Source organism: Emydura macquarii, unplaced genomic scaffold (assembly GCF_026122565.2).
Source record: "Emydura macquarii macquarii isolate MOO-44397 ecotype Brisbane River unplaced genomic scaffold, CSIRO-AGI_Emac_v2 contig_2365, whole genome shotgun sequence".
Lineage (NCBI taxonomy): Eukaryota > Metazoa > Chordata > Testudines > Chelidae > Emydura > Emydura macquarii.
In genome coordinates this window covers 4,009,472-4,027,719 of record NW_027132502.1, presented here as the reverse complement: position 1 = coordinate 4,027,719, position 18,248 = coordinate 4,009,472, and the positions used below count along the sequence as shown (strand labels likewise).

At 57.0% G+C, this 18,248-nt stretch overlaps 1 protein-coding gene across 3 annotated transcripts in view; it reads right to left on the bottom strand.

The window, feature by feature from the left end:
- Positions 1–1,618: 1,618 nt before the first annotated feature.
- The window catches only part of DIS3L2 (DIS3 like 3'-5' exoribonuclease 2), a 261,720-nt gene continuing 245,090 nt past the window's right edge, over positions 1,619–18,248 (bottom strand). For all 3 annotated transcript variants that reach the window (XM_067561129.1, XM_067561130.1, XM_067561128.1), the window contains 5 exons: positions 9,494–9,641; positions 8,532–8,662; positions 7,786–7,890; positions 6,174–6,275; positions 1,619–2,177 (listed from right to left, as the gene is read on the bottom strand). In XM_067561129.1, coding sequence (XP_067417230.1) covers positions 2,079–2,177; positions 6,174–6,275; positions 7,786–7,890; positions 8,532–8,662; positions 9,494–9,641 — 585 coding nt within the window. In that variant the 3' untranslated portion in view covers positions 1,619–2,078. The remainder of the gene's footprint in view (positions 2,178–6,173; positions 6,276–7,785; positions 7,891–8,531; positions 8,663–9,493; positions 9,642–18,248) is intronic.

The window sequence follows — 18,248 nt, the reverse complement described above, 5'->3', positions numbered from 1 at the left end:
GGTCAACTGGGGGGTTGTTCCAGGTGGGTTTTTCTGGGGGTGCTTGTCAGACTCTCAGCTCGTCACTGACAGCTGGGACGGAAACCGCGGCTGTGAGACCCGCTCGACCTGCAGCGTGTGTGAAAGCAGAAGCGAGCTGCCCGCTCCACCCAGTGATCCTATCGAGGGCTTCCCTCTGCTTTTTGGCGGTAGATCTCCAAGCGTTTTACAGAAGGGCAGGATCACGGACAGATCTGGGGTTGAGTGAGGTGCTCCGAGAGGATCGCGCGGTGTTAACTGCCACCCTGCCAATCGGAGCAGCCAGAGAGCGCCACGTTATGCAGACCAAGGGCTCAGGTGGGTCTGAGATAAAAGGGGGCCTAAACCACGATCCCGCCTTGAACAGAAGCAGTAGCTGCTCTCAAAGGCCCGGATGCTTTCCTGGGCCAGTCTCCTCCCCCTCCCCAATTGACACTCAGAGGACTGAAGGGGAGCCCACGTGGCTAGAAGTCTGTTGTTACACAGCCACTGCCTTTCACCAGGCTAGAGCGGGGCTTGGCTTGATCCGTTTCGTATGAAGTCGAGGCTGCCTCGTCCACACCAGCTATAGCTAACATCCCTTTAAAGCCCACGCTGGACAAGGCCTTGGAAGCCGGTGCCCAGACATCCGCACCCCCGGCAGAACGCTGCAGCAGGGACGGGGCTGAGCAATCTGTGTGTGTGAGGGGGAGACGCTGATGATTTGCGGGAGGCTGGGCCCGCTGCCCTGCTTCAGTGGGATAACTTTGGTGTAAGGCGGATGACGAACGGCTTTATCTCCTCTGCATCCCTCCCCTCCCGCCTGTTCCCGTCAGATGCCATCTCGCAGTAGCACGGCGGCCGTGACTCATGCCAACGCGTGGTCAGCGCCCGCCGCAGTGGACGTCCGGAGCGGTGACTCACGGGGGAGCGGAACAGTGGCTGAAATCGGGAGCGCTCTGATCTGAGCTTAGCCAGGCTGGCCCAGGATGAGTCAGACCGCGAGAAGGCTGGAGCGCGTGGGGGGCGTGGAGGGGAGGTCACGGCAAGGTAGGTTCTGGGGAGCAGAGGCACCGGGCAATCTGCAAGAGGGCTGAAGGGGAAGGGTAGAGGAGATTGGGGGGGGGGAAGGGGACCCTGCATTTCTTTCTCAGTATCCCCAGGTGATCTGGGTGGGGCCACTGAGTGCCTGCTGCATTTGAAACAAACAGGTGTTCCCCATCGCAGGCAGACAGTGCAGCTTTTCCCCAGCCACCCTCGTATCGACCCTGAGCCCAGGAGAGTCCCAGCCAGCCCTGGAGAGAGGATTACTCTGGAACACGCAGCGGGCGCAGCTGAATCAGAAAAGCGCAGGCTCCTGGTAAACACGCAGCCCGAAAGATTAACACACCAGCTGTGATAGCCAAGAGAAAACATCCCTGATCCCCCCCGCACTCTTCTGCTGCGCGAGGGCCATCGGACGGGAAATGCAGATGACGTAGCTTCTGCATGATCTTGAATTTCACAACGTCCTGAGAAACAGCAAACCCAGAAAGGCACGAGCCTGCCGGAAAGATGAGTGATTGTGCAGGATTCCTGCACTTGGAATCTGGAGGAGACATAACAAAACCCACACGCGTGCCACTGCTGACCAGATTTTTATTACCTGAGGCAATGGTGGCCCCCTGGTTCTGCCACGTCCAGGAACGTAGAGCATGGCACAAGACACAAGGGACAGCGGCAGCCTCTGGCCGGCGCTCCCGAGAGGATAACAGCCTCCCTTATCGCCGCTCCAACTACAGTTTGGGGGAAGGGGGGACACAGTCGGCCACATTAAAAAAAAAAAAAAAAAGCTAAAAAATGTTTTAGAAGCAGCATTAATGTTCCTGCAGCTTCACTGATCTCAGCCGGGAAAGACCCAGGCTCCCCCCACCCAGCCAGGTTAAAATCCAAAGCGGAAGTAAAACCGAACGTGTTTAAAAAGTTACCCCCCGCCCAGCCGCGGAGCTCGGCTGGCGCGGTGTGAGGGCTGAGTCGTAAAAAGGAGCCTGGCGGCACGGCGGAGCGGCAGTCACAACGGGAGGCGATGGAGCCCTCGGCCCTCACTTCTCTCGGCCCGGTCTCTCGAGCACAGCGCTGTACTTCAGGGGGCTGCTGTCAGACGTCAGGACGACTTCCACCAAAGTGAAAATGGTGATCACCTTCAGCAAGGGAGAAAAGACAAAGGGAACCCCCGGGTTAGCTGGCTTCAAACAACGAGTTAGTCTACAGCCAGGGTGGTTTTGAGGCTTCTGCTGCAGGGGCCGCCCAAACCAGGGGTGGGATGCCCACATTTATCCAAGCCAGGGGCCGCACTGCTAACCTGCCAGGAGCCTGAGGGGGTGGAGAAGATGCCAGAGAAAGCTCAGCTTTAACAGAGAGGTGAAGTCCATGAAGGGCTCCAGGTTCCCAGGCATTGGCCACCTGGCAGGGAATACATGGAAGGACATGGAGGGACAGCTGATTGAGAGCATCATTATCCGGGCCAGCCCTGCACATGCCCCGGCGCGGGGCTCACCACTGTGAATAGCTCCAGGGATTTCTGGGGGACTGTAGGGTGATCGCTAGAACCAGCAGCATTTCCAGGGGATCATACTTCTCCTGTGAACTGTTCGATTGTAGACAGTAACTTGATGGCACGCCAGCAAATCCCCAAACTACACCAGGTCCACCAGCAAAAGGTCCTGGCGAGGCAGTGGGGGATTGACTGAAGATTTAAGTATGTCTTCACTGAGATAAGAAGGTGCGTTCTTCACTTCGGAGAGCTAACTCAGGGTAAAGTATTTGTGAGGACACGGCAAGTCGGGTTAACAGCTCCAATTTAACCCCCGATTCCCCGACAGGCTTTAACCTGAGCTGCTAACCTGAGTTAAAGCTGAATCACTGTCTCTGCACTGCTATTTTAACCTCAACTCGCTAATCTGAATTAAGAACACACCTTCTGCTGCAGTGTAGACAGACCCTAAGTGAAATATGGAACATTTTTTTAACCTGCTGAGGATCAAATTTATCTACAGAATCTAATAAGAGGTTCCTCCCGCTCCCCCCCAAGAAAACCCCCCAGCTGGATTACCAGGAATTCCAAGGTTTCACGCTGGGGGCTGGTCTACACTACAGACTCGAAGTTGGCTTTTGTTGACCGAACAGCGCACACACTGAGATGCTCCTCCCACCGACGTAACTCCCCTGCTATGCCGACATCATAAAACCACCACAATGAGAGGTGCAGGGCTGATGTCGGTGCGGTTGGGCAACGCAGTGTCAGTGTAGACGCTGTGTTCTGCCATTCTTGTCAATTTCACCGCTCCACTGCCCCTCGCAGGGAGGCGGGAGCCACGCCACCGACCCCAGGGGCATCAGCCACCTCTGTAGTGAAGACAAGGCCTCAAGCCTTCTATGCACAGCCCCACTGAGCCTGCTTCCCTGCTCACGCTGGGGAGAACACAGCTGATGAGCGCACTGGGCCGAGGCCAGCCCCCAGCGCAACGGGCCCTGACCCTGGTCAGAGCACCTGCTAAGTCCCAGAATGAGGGGGGAGAATCCGCCATTGGCTTCACTCCCGCTCCCACGAGTGAGCCCAGTGCCCCACCCTCCCGCACTGCCGAGTGGGCAAACTGACCCATCTCTTCCCAGCCCACTCTGCTGCTCACAATGAATCATCTGGATGAAGCCAGGTCTCATTTGGACTCCGATGGACCCCACTAGCCTGCAGTGAGTGAACTGCAGGGGAGATGCTTTCCCGAACGACCCCTACGCTGGCCAGTTTAGAGTGTCTACACCGGGGCTGTAACTCCCACCTCGGGAAGACATATCCGCACTAGCTTTCGTAGAGCCAGAGCGCCAAAAACGGCCGCATAGCCACGGCGGCTTGGCCAGCTGCCCCCCAGGATGCACCTCGAGTTTCAGACGGGATTGTACCTGCGGCAGCATCCAGCTGCCAGCGCAGCCTGGGCTACGGTGCTGTCTTTAGGGCATTCGCTCGCTCCGATGTCTAGCCAAGGTGGAGATGTGACCCTGACTCCCTCCCCGCCAGCGGAATAGCTTGCCAAGCCGTTGCAGCTAACGCAGAGCACACGGGGGCTGTTCCCACCACGGCACTGGGCTCAGTCCTTCCGCTGCCTCCCTTTACAGCGCGCCTTGAGGGGAGCCGGGAGGTGGGGACAGCCCCCGTAGAGCACAACAGAAACTCAGCTGAGCAGAACCCCAGACAAAGGATCTGCTTTGTAACCGGCCCCTGGGCAGCGCTGAGCAAAGGCTCATTCAAGCCCCAGGGACTGCGCTGGAAATGAGATGCCGCGGTCCCAGCAGAGCTACTGACCAAAGACAGGGTGGTCCCAGGAAGCTGGTCTGGAGGATTAACCCTGTAGTCTCGCTGCTGTCACCAAAATTACCCGGGGGGAGGGGAGGGAGAGAGGGGAAAGGGTGCAGCTGGAACGCCCCCCTGGAGCCCCACTCCCCCATCAGCACTGGGGATGGGGCTAGAGGTCAGGATCCCTGCGCCCCAGAGCAGCCGCCCAGATTCTGCACGTTTAAACCTATTTTGCAAACAGCCTTTCGGGATATTCTCACTGCCTGGCTGGGCCCAGCCAAACCAGGAAAGGGCCGCCAAGCATCGCAAAGGCGCGCGGGCCCCTCCCACCGTGCAGAGCATGTCTCGGGGGGTGGGGGGGCTGCCTGGGCTGGCAGGCTAACTCCAGGGCGTGAGGGGGAGAAGAGCCTGTGCTCCAAGGGGGGCGTGACTGGATGTCGAGGTGACATTGCTTCTTGCTGCTTCAGCAAAGCTCTGGGAGGGCTGCAGCAGTTCAAGGGGTTAGAGATTTATTGACACAGGGATCTCTTGACTTGGAGGAAAAGTACACACTGCAATCCCAGCGCAGGGCTCCAGTGTTTTCTTAGGAGGCGGGGAAGATTCATGGAGGAGTTTCCTCCATCCAAAGTGTTTACTTTACAAGAAGGATTGGCCCCGGGGCTGGGCTGGGCTCCCGCAGGGCAGCCATTTTTCATGCTGCTCGCTGGAAGTGTGTGAGCCTAGCTCCTGTACTACAGGATGAATTGGGGCCACTTGGGGCGCTTTCCAGGAGCCTTCCCCCGCCAAGTCAGCTTAGAGTGGAAGGCTCGGCCTTACAGGACGCACACAGCTGAGAGAGAGCCTGCAGCAGCATCCCGGCGCGCCGCACGGAGGCGATCCCGGCATGGCGATGCCGCAGGATCCGTGCCCGCATAACCCCGTAGTGCAGACACCGACGGAAGGGGGCTTTCTATCAGGGCAGGAACATCCCCTCCCCCACGGACGGAAGAATTCTTCTCTCGACAGGGCTGGGTCTGCAGCGGGGGTTAGATCAGCATAGTTATGGGGTTGGTGGGGGGAGGAGATTTTTCATACCCCTTTGTCGACCTAAGTTTTAAGTGTAGACCAAGCCTCAGTGAGGGGCTTGGGATTCATCATCCAGAATTTCAAGGCAATCAAGACGACCAGCATTTTAAAGTGTTGCCAACTTTTGTTTGGCATCAAGAGAGCGCTTAATCAAGCCAGACAAACGCAATCAATCCCCTTGATTGAGTTACTGAGTCAATAGATGATGAGGACACAGGAGACAGATTTCCAGACTATCAAAGCATTAACACCATGTCTCAGGAAATGTGACTTGAAACACTGATTCTAATTGAATCCCAGCACTGCCTGCCACATGGGCTGAAACCTGATTGCAAAAGCAGGCCGAGGGGGAAGGATGAAGCCAGAGCAATGAGGTGATCGGTGTCCAGCCAGGAGCACAGGGCAGACCTGAGCGCCTTGAACATCTTAATTAACGATCTAGAAGAGGGCAGTAAACAGCACGTTAATTAAATGCTCAGAGGACACTGGAGCGGGAGGCCCGGCCCACAGCAGGGGGAGCAGTGGGGCTCCAGGCACCGGCGGTAAATGGGAGCCAGTGCAGCCACGTGGAGAAACAGAAGCCAGAACACAGAGATGTAATGGGCAGAGGCGGCTTTAGGAGCAGAAACGCAGTCTGCTGCAGGGATTACAGCAAGGCTTGGCCTGCGAGAACCCTGAGCCCAGCTGAAATCCTGGTGCGTGGGGAGTGCAGAGGGACTGACTCTTAGACGAGATCTGTCAGGCCAGCACCGCTCCAAAGCCAGGGAGGCACGGACCCATTTACCTGCGGGGCAGCTTCCTGCTCTGGGGTTTCCGGCTCCCACAGGAGTGTCAGTTCAGGCTTCTTCCCCACCTTCTGAAAGTGGAACCCCACCAGCGGCAGAGCCTGCAGAACAAACAGCACGTTGGGGAAAGCACTGACTTCCAGAAACGTTGCCGGAACCTAAGGATTCTGTCCCCCACCCCTTCCTCAGTAGCCCAGGTGGCTACGGCTCGTGTCCTCCCCTCCTCAGCTGGACAGGGAATCTGGCTGCTCCCACAAACCTGCTCCTTGTTCAGCTAGCTGCAGTCCTTCATTGGACCCGGCTGAACAACGCTGCTTACATTCTGTCCCCATCGCAGCCCAGTTTGTAAATGACTGGCCGAGTTCTTTTCGGTCGGTACCTGTGTGAAGCACCCCCGGTGCTCTGTGAACTCCCAGGAGGAAGGAGCTAGCCCTGCACACCCTTCCCGAGATCACGGTGAAACACCCCGCCCAAGGCCATATATCATCCTGTCCGTTGCATGGCAAGATGCCATGGCCAGCAATATAGCTGTCACTAAGTGCAGTGCTAGATTACAGCCAACCGCTTTCAGCTGCTCCCAGATTTACGATTTGATCAGATGCAATTAAACCTGCTTCTCCCTTTCCTCATGTCAGACCTAACCCAATCTGTGTCCCACAAACCCTGGGTTTGTGTCACGTTTCCTCATGAATTGTTAGCCACACCCGGCCTGCACGCCTGCGAAGCAGAGGAGATGGAAAACATGAAATCGCTTCTTTTACAGGCAAACGCGCGACGGAGCATTCTGGCTTTCATCGCTTTTGCTCTTGTCCTGGGGGCTTTGCGTGGTCTGAGGGAAACCCCCAGACAGAGTCACTGGAGACTGACAGCGTGAGGGAACCTCACATCAAGGTCTTGGTCTCTAGCATCCCAGCAACTCCCACTGCTCCTTAACCTTAACTCTGCCCTGCGTGTGGTGGGTTCATCTGCTGGTGTTGGTTACTAGGGTGACTATGCAGAAGTAGCTCCCTCACTTTAGCACAGCTCTCCTTCCCCCACCCGGCCCCCATCCCACACCCCCCCCCAACCCAGCTTTGGAGGTGCATTAAGCCCAGGCGAGTTGACCCATTGGGAGGGACCCAGTTAGAGCCCAGGCTCCAATTTCACTCGGGCTGGAACTGCTTCTTTGGATCCAGGCAGAGAGTCCTCCAATGCCTTCCCACAATTCCCCTGAAGGACAGAGAAGTTCTCCAGCAATGGACACCCCTGACTGGGAAAGAATCCTAGAGCGCCTTAGCACAAAGAAGCAAGAGGGACACGGGCAAGTACAGAAATGGTGAGGATGCAGTAACGTGGGTAGGGCTTTGCTGTGGGGCCATTTAACCCCGGGCAAAGCCTGGGTTCCCTGTGCAGTGAAGACTCTCCCCCTTGTGGTCCTGCACGGTTGCACTGGGCCCAGGACAGCTCTGCTGGTGGTGAATGGCTCCCGGGTTCTTGGCACTGCTCTGTGCCAGGCTAGAGGGCGCAGAAGCGCCTCTACCAGCTCTCCAGCCGTTAGCCCCCAGCAAAGCGGCACTGGAGGATTAACGGCCCGGCCAGCCGAAGGGGACCCCGTAGCTCAACGGAACGTACGTTACAGTAGATGCGTTTCTGAACTCCGAATCTCAGCACCAGGACGTCGAAGGCCTCGTTCAGGACCCCCATCACCATCGCCTCCGACTCCAGCGGGCCACACTCCTGTCGACACAAAGCGCGGTCACGAGCGAGATACCCCAGATCCAGCCATCCCCGAGAAGGGTTCCCATCCCAGTGTCTTACAACCCTCCTCCCACCTGGGTAGTGCCCAAGGTGGCTGTAAACCTCCCCAGTGGCAGATCCTCTCCCCAGACCCAACCGGGAGAGGGGGGCACAAGCTGACGGGACACCCCAAAGACGGGTCCCGTAGCCGGTCCAAGCAGTCAGGGGACGGATGGTGGACCTCTCCAGCGCTGTGGAAAGCACAGCCACCTGCACATACGCTGCTTGGACTCCGTGCAGCCGCCCATGCGGAGAGGCCTCAGAGTCCATGGCCCTGATACGACAGGGAAAAACAATCAGCAGAACTGAAGCCATCAGCAGCACTTGCTCCGGGTGGGACAGAAGAGGGAGGAAAGCCAACGGCTACTCAGGCCAGGGACCTCCTGCAGAACTAGCCGCAGCCAGGCTGGCGCCAGAGCAAGCCTGGCCCCGTAGGAGAGGGTCACTTGATGTGGGGAGGGAGGTGGGAAGCGTTCTCGGGAGACCGCCCCCCAAAGGGAGCCAAGGAGCCATCTCAATGCCCGAGGGCGGGAGCCGGGAGACGGGCAGCGCGTTTAGCGCAGCGGTGGCCGGGGTCTCACCCGAACGAAGGCGGCAAAGAACAGGTCGGTGCTGAGCTCCTGCACCCTCTTGGACGCCATTTTCCGGTCGTTGCAGTGATCGGCTTGCTTCTGGAGGGCCTCCTTTCTCAGCCTGACGGGGCGTCCGGAGCCTGGCAGGAAAACGAGCCACAGTTACTCTTTAGCACCCTGCTGCTACGGGGGCAGCGCCCACTCTAGGGCACCAGGGGTCAGTGGCGTACCAAGGGGGGGTGGGGTGGGGGCACGATGCCCCGGGCGCCGTCCTGGGGGGGGCGCCATCCAGGCCCTGAATGACATGCAGGGGGTGGGGGACACTGGAGGCTCTGAGGGGCGGCTGGACGGAGCCCAGGGGCAGGGAGCTGTGGGTAGCCAGAAGGAGGAACTCTCCCCCGCCCTCGCTACCCCCTGGCTGGGAGGTGAGGCCGCCCCGCCTGGTAGGGAGAGCCAGCGCCGGATCTGATTGGGCTCTGGGGCCGGAGCGAGAAAGGCAGGTGCTGCGCAGCGGGTAGCTGAGGGAGGGGTGGGGGCGGCAGAGCCCCCCCAGAGCTGCCACCATGAGCACCAGAAAGCCCCTGGGGCACAGGAGGAGGAAAGCAGCGTGTCCCCCCTGCAGGTACAGACCCTCCCCTCCCTGCCCGGGGCAGCTGAGGCGCGGCACCATCTGTTGGGAGTCGGGGACTCCTCCTGTCCTACGTGGGTGGGACGTGAGGCCGGGGGGGGGGGTTTGCAAATGCAAGCTTTAGCCCCCAGGTGCTGGAGACCAATGGTACGCCTCTGCCAGGGGTCTGGTCTTTCCCCGGGCTGTACCCCGCTATCCCAAAGCGGGTCAAAGGGCTCGTGAAGCTGAATTCCTTCCCTTCCCAACCGCGAGGCTCCAGGACAGAAGCGGTCAGGAGGCAGCAGCCTTTTCCTGCACCGGCCTGGATTGGGCGGCCACGGGGCTGCGTCCATCAGGCACTTACCGAGGGAGGCGTTGAGGAGCCGGTGCACCACGATGTCGGCGAAGCGGCGGATGGGCGAGGTGAAGTGCGTGTAGAGCGGCACGTTCAGGGCGTAGTGGCAGAAGAGGGTCTCGTCTTCCAGGACGCCAGCGCAGAAGTACAGAGCCATCTGGAAGGGAAAACCCCACGGCCAGTGAGACTCCAGAGAAGGGCGGGAGCACGGGTGCAAACTGCCTGCGAACCTGCCTGTGCTCTGCTCCATCGGGACAGCCCCGTGCGCCTAGCCCTCGGAGCCTAGCCCAGAAAAGGACCCCGAAGCATTTTACACAACAGCAGCACAGGTGCCCCGGAGACAGTTTAGACGGGGACAGGCAGCCGCTCCCCCAGGGGAGCATCGAAGGCGTGGCTCCGCTGGGCAAAAACCAGCCCAGCCCTCCATTCTCTGCTGGGTCAACATCTCACCAGGCCATTTCCATCCCTGCACATTTTCTTCCTCACCACCCTGAATCCTCCTCGCCCCCGCCCCAGAGCTCGGCTGTCTGTACGGCAGGGAAATATCCCGCCTGGCCTGGGGGAAATGGACGTGGGGGCACCAGAGCTTTCTGTTCTCGAACTTGGAGGTGTCTCAGTGAGCTGCACAGAGCCCTTCTCGCGTCACGTAGCCTCCCGGGCCGGGCCAGATGCACTGCAGTGGAGTGAAACTGATTTACCCCATGGGACGAGCGGGTCCTGTGCCACTGAACGCACTCAGCTGTCTGCACGGCAGGGTTTGCCTCGTCTTCGCTACCTAACGCTCAGCCGGACGCAGAAACAGGGTCTCAGGGCCAGGCCCCCATTTCTCGCCCTCAGAGGCGAGTGGAGCCCACCGCCCCCCGCCCTTTGCTGGAGCAGTTACAGGGTGCTAGGGAACTTGGGCCATCCTGCATGCTCCCTACTCACCTAGGCTGGTCCCTGAATGCTAGCACGGTGACCTAGCACGCCCTCTCGTGGGAAAAGGAGGGAACGACACGCTTTGGAGGCTAATTTGAGCACTGAGGAAGAGTCACCCCGGCCTAGTGTGCGGCCTGGCAAGGAAACCGTAATCCAGCTTGCGGAGGCAGGGGGCTGGGAGGGGATGCTCTGCTAAGCAGTCAGGGCAGCGGATCACTCTGTCTGATGGGCTCCAGGGAGCTCCCCCTGGTCCCCTGAAAACCCCCAGCAGCATGGAACAAGCATCCGATGTTCCTTCGCCATGATCTGCAGTGCGGCTGCTGCACGGTACGGTCCGCTCACACCATCTGCTCCCTGCCCAGCCGCACGGTCTCTTCTCATCTGAGCAAGGGACGGGAGCCCACCTCCTCCAATTCCTCTCGCTGGGACGGGCAAGCGCCCAAGCATCTTGTCTACGCTAGGAGCACAAGAGCCTGTCTCACCGCAACAGCCAGCAGCAGGGCAGCCGCACTGGCGCTTGGCCACTCGTGTAGTCAGAGCGGAGGCACCGCAGTTCTGCGCCCCCCGCCCGGCCCCGTGGGCGCTGCGCTAGAGGTCCCAGTTTTGCTAGTGCAGATGGACCCCAGGATGCTGTGCAGGTGGTTTGTTCAGCCTGGCCGTACGTGTGAATAGCACATCTTATTCCTTTCTGCACCACAGGAAAGGGAAGAGCCAGCCATAAGAAAGGGGGCGGCTGCCTGCAAGATTCAAACAATCCTGCCTTCAATTCCCAGCTCCCGCCCAGCATGAGCCAGGGAACTTCCGCTGCAGCAGGTCTCCTGGGAGGAGTTGGCTTCAAAGGGCGTGAACTAACCCTGGCTTGGCCTTCGCACCATCACGGGATTTCAGCTGACTCCCACCAGCCAGAAAGCTGCATGTGGCTCCCCCTTCTCCATATCGCCCACCCCCCCAAATTCCAAGCCAGGCAGGAGCGCTCCCTGCACGACTGCCCTCGGGAGAGAGGGAACAGGCTACGACAAGGAGCGAGCTGGCAGCAGTGTCGAACAGCTGGTGATGTATGCGGGAAGTAGGGCTGCCGTGATTGATTTAACAGACGAGCCTTCGCGTCACAGGCCCATGAAGGATGCTGCCCCGACAGAGGATTTCCGCTGTGGCCACAGTTCCAGGAGCAGAGCAAAACCTCTCCAGCAAGATCCAGTGGGGGTCCTGCCCGAGGCCTGGCCTCGGGGTTCAAATTTATCCCCCGACGGTGGGTGGGGTTCCCCATCGAAGAGCACGGCTGCCTGTTCACCGCTCGGGCACCACAAGCCAAGCCTTCCCCTTCCGCTGGGAAATGGGAAACAGACCGCTGCCCTCCCCACCACAATCAGTCATGGGGATTAATGGAGCTCCTTGATACTGCTAGCCGGGAACAGCCGCAGCTTGGCTCGTGCATTATTATATCTGCACAGTCTAAATAACAGCTCTGGAATAAATCAAAGGCAGCTCATAGAGCCCTTCTCCTGGAAGAAGCCACGCAGCCAAACGGACAGCCCAGGGACCTGCTTCACTCAGGATCTCGCTGCGTTTGCCGGCCCTCCTCAGCCTGCTCTCTGGTCGGTTAGCGATACAGTACTTCAAGCTGCTTCTCTCTGGGGCGCTGTTCAAGAGACAGGGGCGTGGGTTTAAGCATCTGTGAGGCTGCACCAGTTTCCCACTTACCACGAAGCTGGAGCCGTAACATCAACGTGCTCTGTGGTTCCCAGCCCGGCTCTCTTCATGAGCCACTGAAAAAGCCTGAAAGTCCTTTCTAAGTAACCTACCACCAGGGGCAACCAAGAGACACCAGCACGTGCCTTGCGGCATAGCCGGTGCAGGTGGAGGAGAGCAGACAGCTGCTCAGCACCCCCCCAGGGCTTGGTTTTGAACGTAGCATTGCTCAGAGGCACTGGACCAGCTGTGCTAGACACCGCAGAGCTGGGCCAGCACAGATCACGGCCGGTCGAGTTTCCCCTCTAAGGCGTGATTTAGAAGGTGAGAGGGGAGTCCTGCCTTCATGGCATGTTGCCATAGGACTCTGCTTGTGTCATTTAGAGCGTTTGTGTGGGCATGCTCCCATCGTGCCGGCCATCAGCAGCCATCCATGGCAACAGCTTTCAGCCCCCAGCTGAGGTGAAAAGCTCTGTATCCCATCACAGCCTGCAGGGCCAGCACGATCGGCTCAGCGTCTGCAGAAAGAAGAGACTCCCCACTCATGCCATGTGCAACGGGAAGATCCTTTCAGACCCCCTGGTTCACACAAATGACTCAGTAGCAATGCCCGACTTGCCATGGCCTTTTAGCCCTCCCCGGGGCAGAATCTCCGTCCGGTACGCTCTGTGCTTACAAGGCATCTCAGACAGCGTCCCGCTGAGGGCACCTACAGACCTCCGGACAATCGGGGGGTGTTTACGCAGCGGGAAGAGCAGGAAGGACGTGCTGTATAGACCGCGTTCTCGCAGAACATGCATGCGCACACAGGGGTTGATGGGGCACCTTCCACTCTTGCAAAGGAAATGGAACCCGCTCCAAGGTCCATTTAACCAGTGGACCTGGGTCATCTGCATAGCACCCCACAGTCTGCACGGTGCTTTACAAATCAGTAAGATGCCAGGTTCCTGCCTTGGAGAGCTTACCATCTAATCCGCTAAAACACAGCTGGGGGGTGGGGACAGGTGCAACATACAAGCCAAGCGACGGGCACTTGGGAGATGGCTTGTTGGGGCCACGATTTATGCAGGGGTCTCCCCTTCGGCTGCCATCCCCGCCACGCCTGACCTCCTGATCTTTATGTGGGCAAACGTCTCTGAGTGCTAGATATCTGTGCAGGCGTCGTTACTGCTCCCAGAGCTTAAACAGTTTAAAACAACAGCTTTCCTATTCACCTCTGAGAAGGGGATAAACTTGCTGTGATACCTGCTGCTACATTTCATGAGAAGCGGCTCCAAAGTGAACTGCTGGTATACGCGGCTAAATCAACACACGAACGGTGCTGGCCCTGCGTTTCCCAGCAGCCTCTTCAACGGGCACTTCGCTAGGCTGTGCAGCTGCTGTTATTACATGTTACAGCTTTTATTTTTACATCTGCAAAACACCAGCCCTAAGGGCTGGAAAAACAACACAGACAGAGACCGAGCAGCGAGGAGAAGCCCCTTAGATCAGGGGGGTTGTGGCGGGGTTATGGCAGAATGGCGATTGAATGAACCCATTTAAAAATAAGAGCGAGAGATTTAAAAACAACGGGAGTAGCCTGCTCCGATTACAAAGCTGAAATCCTGCCCTGGGATTCATGGTTCAGGCAGCTGCCCCTCCAGTTCTCCATCCTATCGGCTTCGCCAGCTCTTGCTGAGTTGCAATGCACTGATCCGGGCAAGTAAACAGAGTAGGTTAAAAAAAGCAGCATGGTCCTCGCCTTATTATGAGACCCAATAGCTGGGATCGGAGCACAAACAGCTGCCAATTTCCACAACGCAGGACTAAATTATTTCTGATGCACTCAACGAAACGCAGTCTCCGTGACTTAATTAGCCCCGTTCCCCAGTGGTTAATGGTCTGCAGGGCCGTGCGGGAGACGCGTTCTGTTCCCGTTTCTGGGCGCTCTCACGGTCTGGGCTGAGCAAGCTGCATGCTCAGCGTCTGGGGAAGAAGAGTGTCTTTCGCTGTGCGGCCATGCCGACAGCCGGTCACCAGTTACTGAGAGGAGCCCTCTCCACGGGGCAGAGCCACTCTCCCAAGCCAAGTCAAGGCAGCCTGTCGGGCTAGGTCATGGTCTTAGAGGAGAAAAGCCCCTCTTCAAGGAAGACCCAGAAGAAGTGTGGATGTCCTTTTGCCTTTCCCCAGTCCCTCATGCTAGTGCTGGGGTTACAGCGTCTTTCCAATCCAATGCAATAGCAGGGTCCTAACACAGCTCCCCATAGCATTTGTTACAGGAGAGAGGTGCTGGCCCCACGGCCCTGGCCAATTCCAGTTTGGGGATTTACCATTCTGCCTCCTCCTGAAAACTCCCCCCGGTGCTGCAGTTGGCTTTGGGATCCTTCTCGACTCCCTGCCCTAGACTGCGGCACAGGGTTGATGTTCTAAAGAGTTGCTGCACGGCACCCGAGGTGGCTGCACTCCCGCGGGGGCTGAAGTGACCCGTGTGCTGTTTGTAGATGAGTCGGTAAAACGCTTAGACGATTTTTATGAGGTCACTTCTCAGGGGCTGCCGGGAGGATACACTTATCAACAAGGGCAGCGCCGAGTAGCTGTTGTCACCTGCCCGACGGGGCTACGGAGCGACCCTGGCACGGCACACAGCAGATGTTTTCTCATTAACGGATTCAAATGACAAGTGCTCTCAAATGTCCTTTGTGCTCCGTTCCCGAGAAGAACTGCAAGGAGCGTGAAAATAAATGAGCCAGAGCCGACCAAGGGCTGCTCTGTTCTTAAGGACAGATTGAATCCCCGAGTGGCTGAGCCCTTGAAAAATGAGGTGTGTCTGTGCCTTCATCTGTCACAAGCTGCCAGGCAGACCAGAATCCAGGAGCTCCCACTGACACACATTATGAGCTTCCTCCCGGCTGCCTCCTGACCTCCCCCTCGACTTGAAAGGCATTCTTCCTGACCAACGGGTCCGGGGTGTGTGTGAAAGACATGAGACCGCAGGATCATGGTTTAATTAGCTACCACAGGTTTCTGGCCGGCTTACCTACAGCCTGATCTCTGACACACGAGCCTCAGTGCTGGGAACGCAAACGTAGCCAGGGAAGCAGGCCGTTCGTTAATGCCCAGCGCCAACGTGGTCACTCAAGGAAGCACTCAGGGGAGTCCTGGCCCTGCCACCGATCCGAGTGATGGCCCATGTTTCCCAGCACTGAGGGAAGAGCTGATCCAGAGCCTTGTCCCACGTGTGGTTTTATGCAGTGGCTGCTGGAGGAAATGCTGTTGGCAGGGGGCAAAGGCTTGCTGTCCTCCGCCCCGTACTTCCCGACGCACAGCGCTGCAAGGAGAGCTACAAGAGTTGGAGAGATGGGAACGGTGGACGGGCTAGGAGACCAGAAGGCCTGTTCTGGGCCACATTCTCCACTCTGCTGCGGCTGTATTCTGCCTGCAGGTGCCAATAGAGGAGAATCTGTCCAGCCAGCCAGCCTCCGGCACCCTCCCCCAGTGCAGGGGGCATGCCGGAGAGGAGCTCTGCTCTGCTTCTTCTTCACTGGTGAAGAACCACTTAGGGACCAGTGAGGCAAGTTAAGGCAGCTCCCTCAGCCAAGGCCAGGAGTGGAGAGCTGTGACCAGAGGCCGCAGGTCCCTGCCTTACGAGGAGCGGAGCTTGGCGGCAGAGAAGACCCTTCCCTCCATCTTCGACTACTTCTGTGATAACCACAGAGCTTCTTGCTGGTGGGAAAAGAGCCTTTCAAGGATCACATCTGAAGTTGTGACTGGAAAGACGACACATGTCACAGGCTGCAAGCAGAGTAGGCGCTTCCCTAAAATTCATCCCCTCTCCTTCCCCATGCACCCACAAGAACCCATATCTGTGCTTGCAAACAGGCAGCCTGGGAAGTGCGTGTGTCCCGGATGGCCCTCGCCTGGCATCCCTTGGAAAGCAGGGCCTATAAGTGTTTTCACTGAAATGCACTGAATCCCAGACAGCCCCAGCCAGTTGGGCAAAAACTGGAAGAATCCCTTACCCAAGGAGAATTGAAGTACTGATACAGAATTGAAGTACAGATACAGATACTGAATATAGAGATGGCCAGCCGATCGAGGGAAGTGATTAGTCCCCTCTATTCAGCACTGGTGAGGCCACAGTTGGAGTACTGTGTCCAGTTTTGGGACTCCCCCCCACTACAGAAAGGATGTAGACAAACTGGAGAGAGTCCAGCAGGCAGAGGGCACCGAAAATTATTAGGAGGCTGGAACACATGACTTGTGAGAAGAGGCTGAGGGAACTAGGCTTGTTTAGTCTGCAGAAGAAAAGAATGAGGGGGGATTTGATAGCAGCCTTCAGCTACCTGAAGTGGGGTTCCAGGGAGGATGGAGCTAGGCTGTTCTCAGTGGTGGCAGGTGATGGAACAAGGAGCAATGATCTCAAGTTGCATTGGGGGTGGTCTAGATGGATATTCAGAAAAACTTTTTCACTAGGAAGGTGAAGAAGCACTGGAATGGGTTACCTAGGGAGGTGGTGGAATTTCCATCCTTAGAGGTTTTAAGGTGCGACTTGACAAAGCCCTGGCTGGGATGGTTTAGTCGGAGTTGGTTCTGCTTCGAGCAGGGAGTTGGACTAGATACCTCCTGAGGTCCCAGCCAACCCTAATATTCTCTGATTCTATAGCTTGTCCAGACATCTGGCAACCCAGGGAAGCAGAGACTTACTCATGGCCTGTTAGCTTACAAAGCTGGTTTCTCAATTCATTTGTCATGTTCCCCACTTTCCACGTTCCTCCAAGTCACCTTCCATCTCAGAGGAAACAGTGATGGCCCAGAACCGATGTCAGGTAAGAATGACCCATCAGGAGCTGCCTACAGGCTGGCATTGTGTCAGTTTAAACATTTCACGCCAGCAGGATCAGGGAATAAGGGTGATTCAGGTTAATTAAAGCAGAGAAGGCGGTGTTGGCATCTAATGCTTACAGCAAAAGGTCACAGACCTAGGAGGGTTGTGGGTTTTTGTTTCTGGCTGTGTAAATGACTGAGTATGTGACTTGGGCATATATCACCTAACTTTGGACTTCTCAATCCTGCTGACAAACTGGGTGAAATGCAGGAACTTCACTTACTTCTGCATTCGAGGTGAACCTCCTTGAGAAAACACACCATAGCTTCATCAGTTAGATAGCATGTAACCTCCGTGGCAGATGCCCTTTAAACAGTTGTCCCGTGGGTTCCATGCTTCCTCTGCCTGGGTAACGTGCAAGATTACAGACTGCTTGGGGTAGGAATGTCTGCACAACTCCTAGCACTATGGGCCTGTGATCTGGCAGGGGGCTTCCAGCGGCTATGGTATGAAACAACCATCTTGAGTTCTCCCCTTCCTCCAAGGCAGCTCGCTCAAGTTCCTTTCTCTGACTGCGTTGATTCTGACGTGGCACAGCTCCCTGTTTGATGACGTACACCAGTCTCCCTACAACTGTGGTTTTTTAAGCAGCGTTGGTAAGCAAAGGTTCCTCTGCCCCATTCCAGAGGGGAAAACAAACATCATTTGATGTTTCATCATGTTTCATCATCATTATGAAACGCGCATGGTCTACCAAGGACGGTTGCATCAGGCAGAGTGACTGTGGTTGATGCTGTCACAGTGGAGGGAAGTTCCCAGGTCTGGCAAACTCCTGCGAATCCACAAGTTTGGGCAGTCAGGGCAAACATCCCTTCGCACGTCAGGGGGTAGTTTGAGAGCACAACATGCCAGGGTGTGTGACTGAAAACAACACCTCAAACCCCCCCACATTTACCAATGTCATGTAACGATGATAGGTTCTGTACAAGGCATGCCTTGCTGGGTATTATTTTAAACGTCTTGATCTGCTAAACATTAATGCCCTGTTGGATTGTGTGTGTTACCGCAGTACAATGGGAAGTTATAAAATAGCGCTGTAAATGCGGCTGGAACATACTGTGAAGTGGGAACCACCTAAACCAGCTTTTCAGGTACAACAATGTAGTGGCCAGACACACTAACGGGCCATCAAGGGAAGAGTCTACTTCCAGGAATTGCTCAGAGTGAAGGCTTCACTGGAGGATGCGCATTTGCAATGGGGTTGCTGGACCAAAGGGAAGCAGCCGCCACGTCACATGCATGGACTGCTCTAGCGAGCTGAACAGACTATAAAAGGAGGCGTGTGACACCATC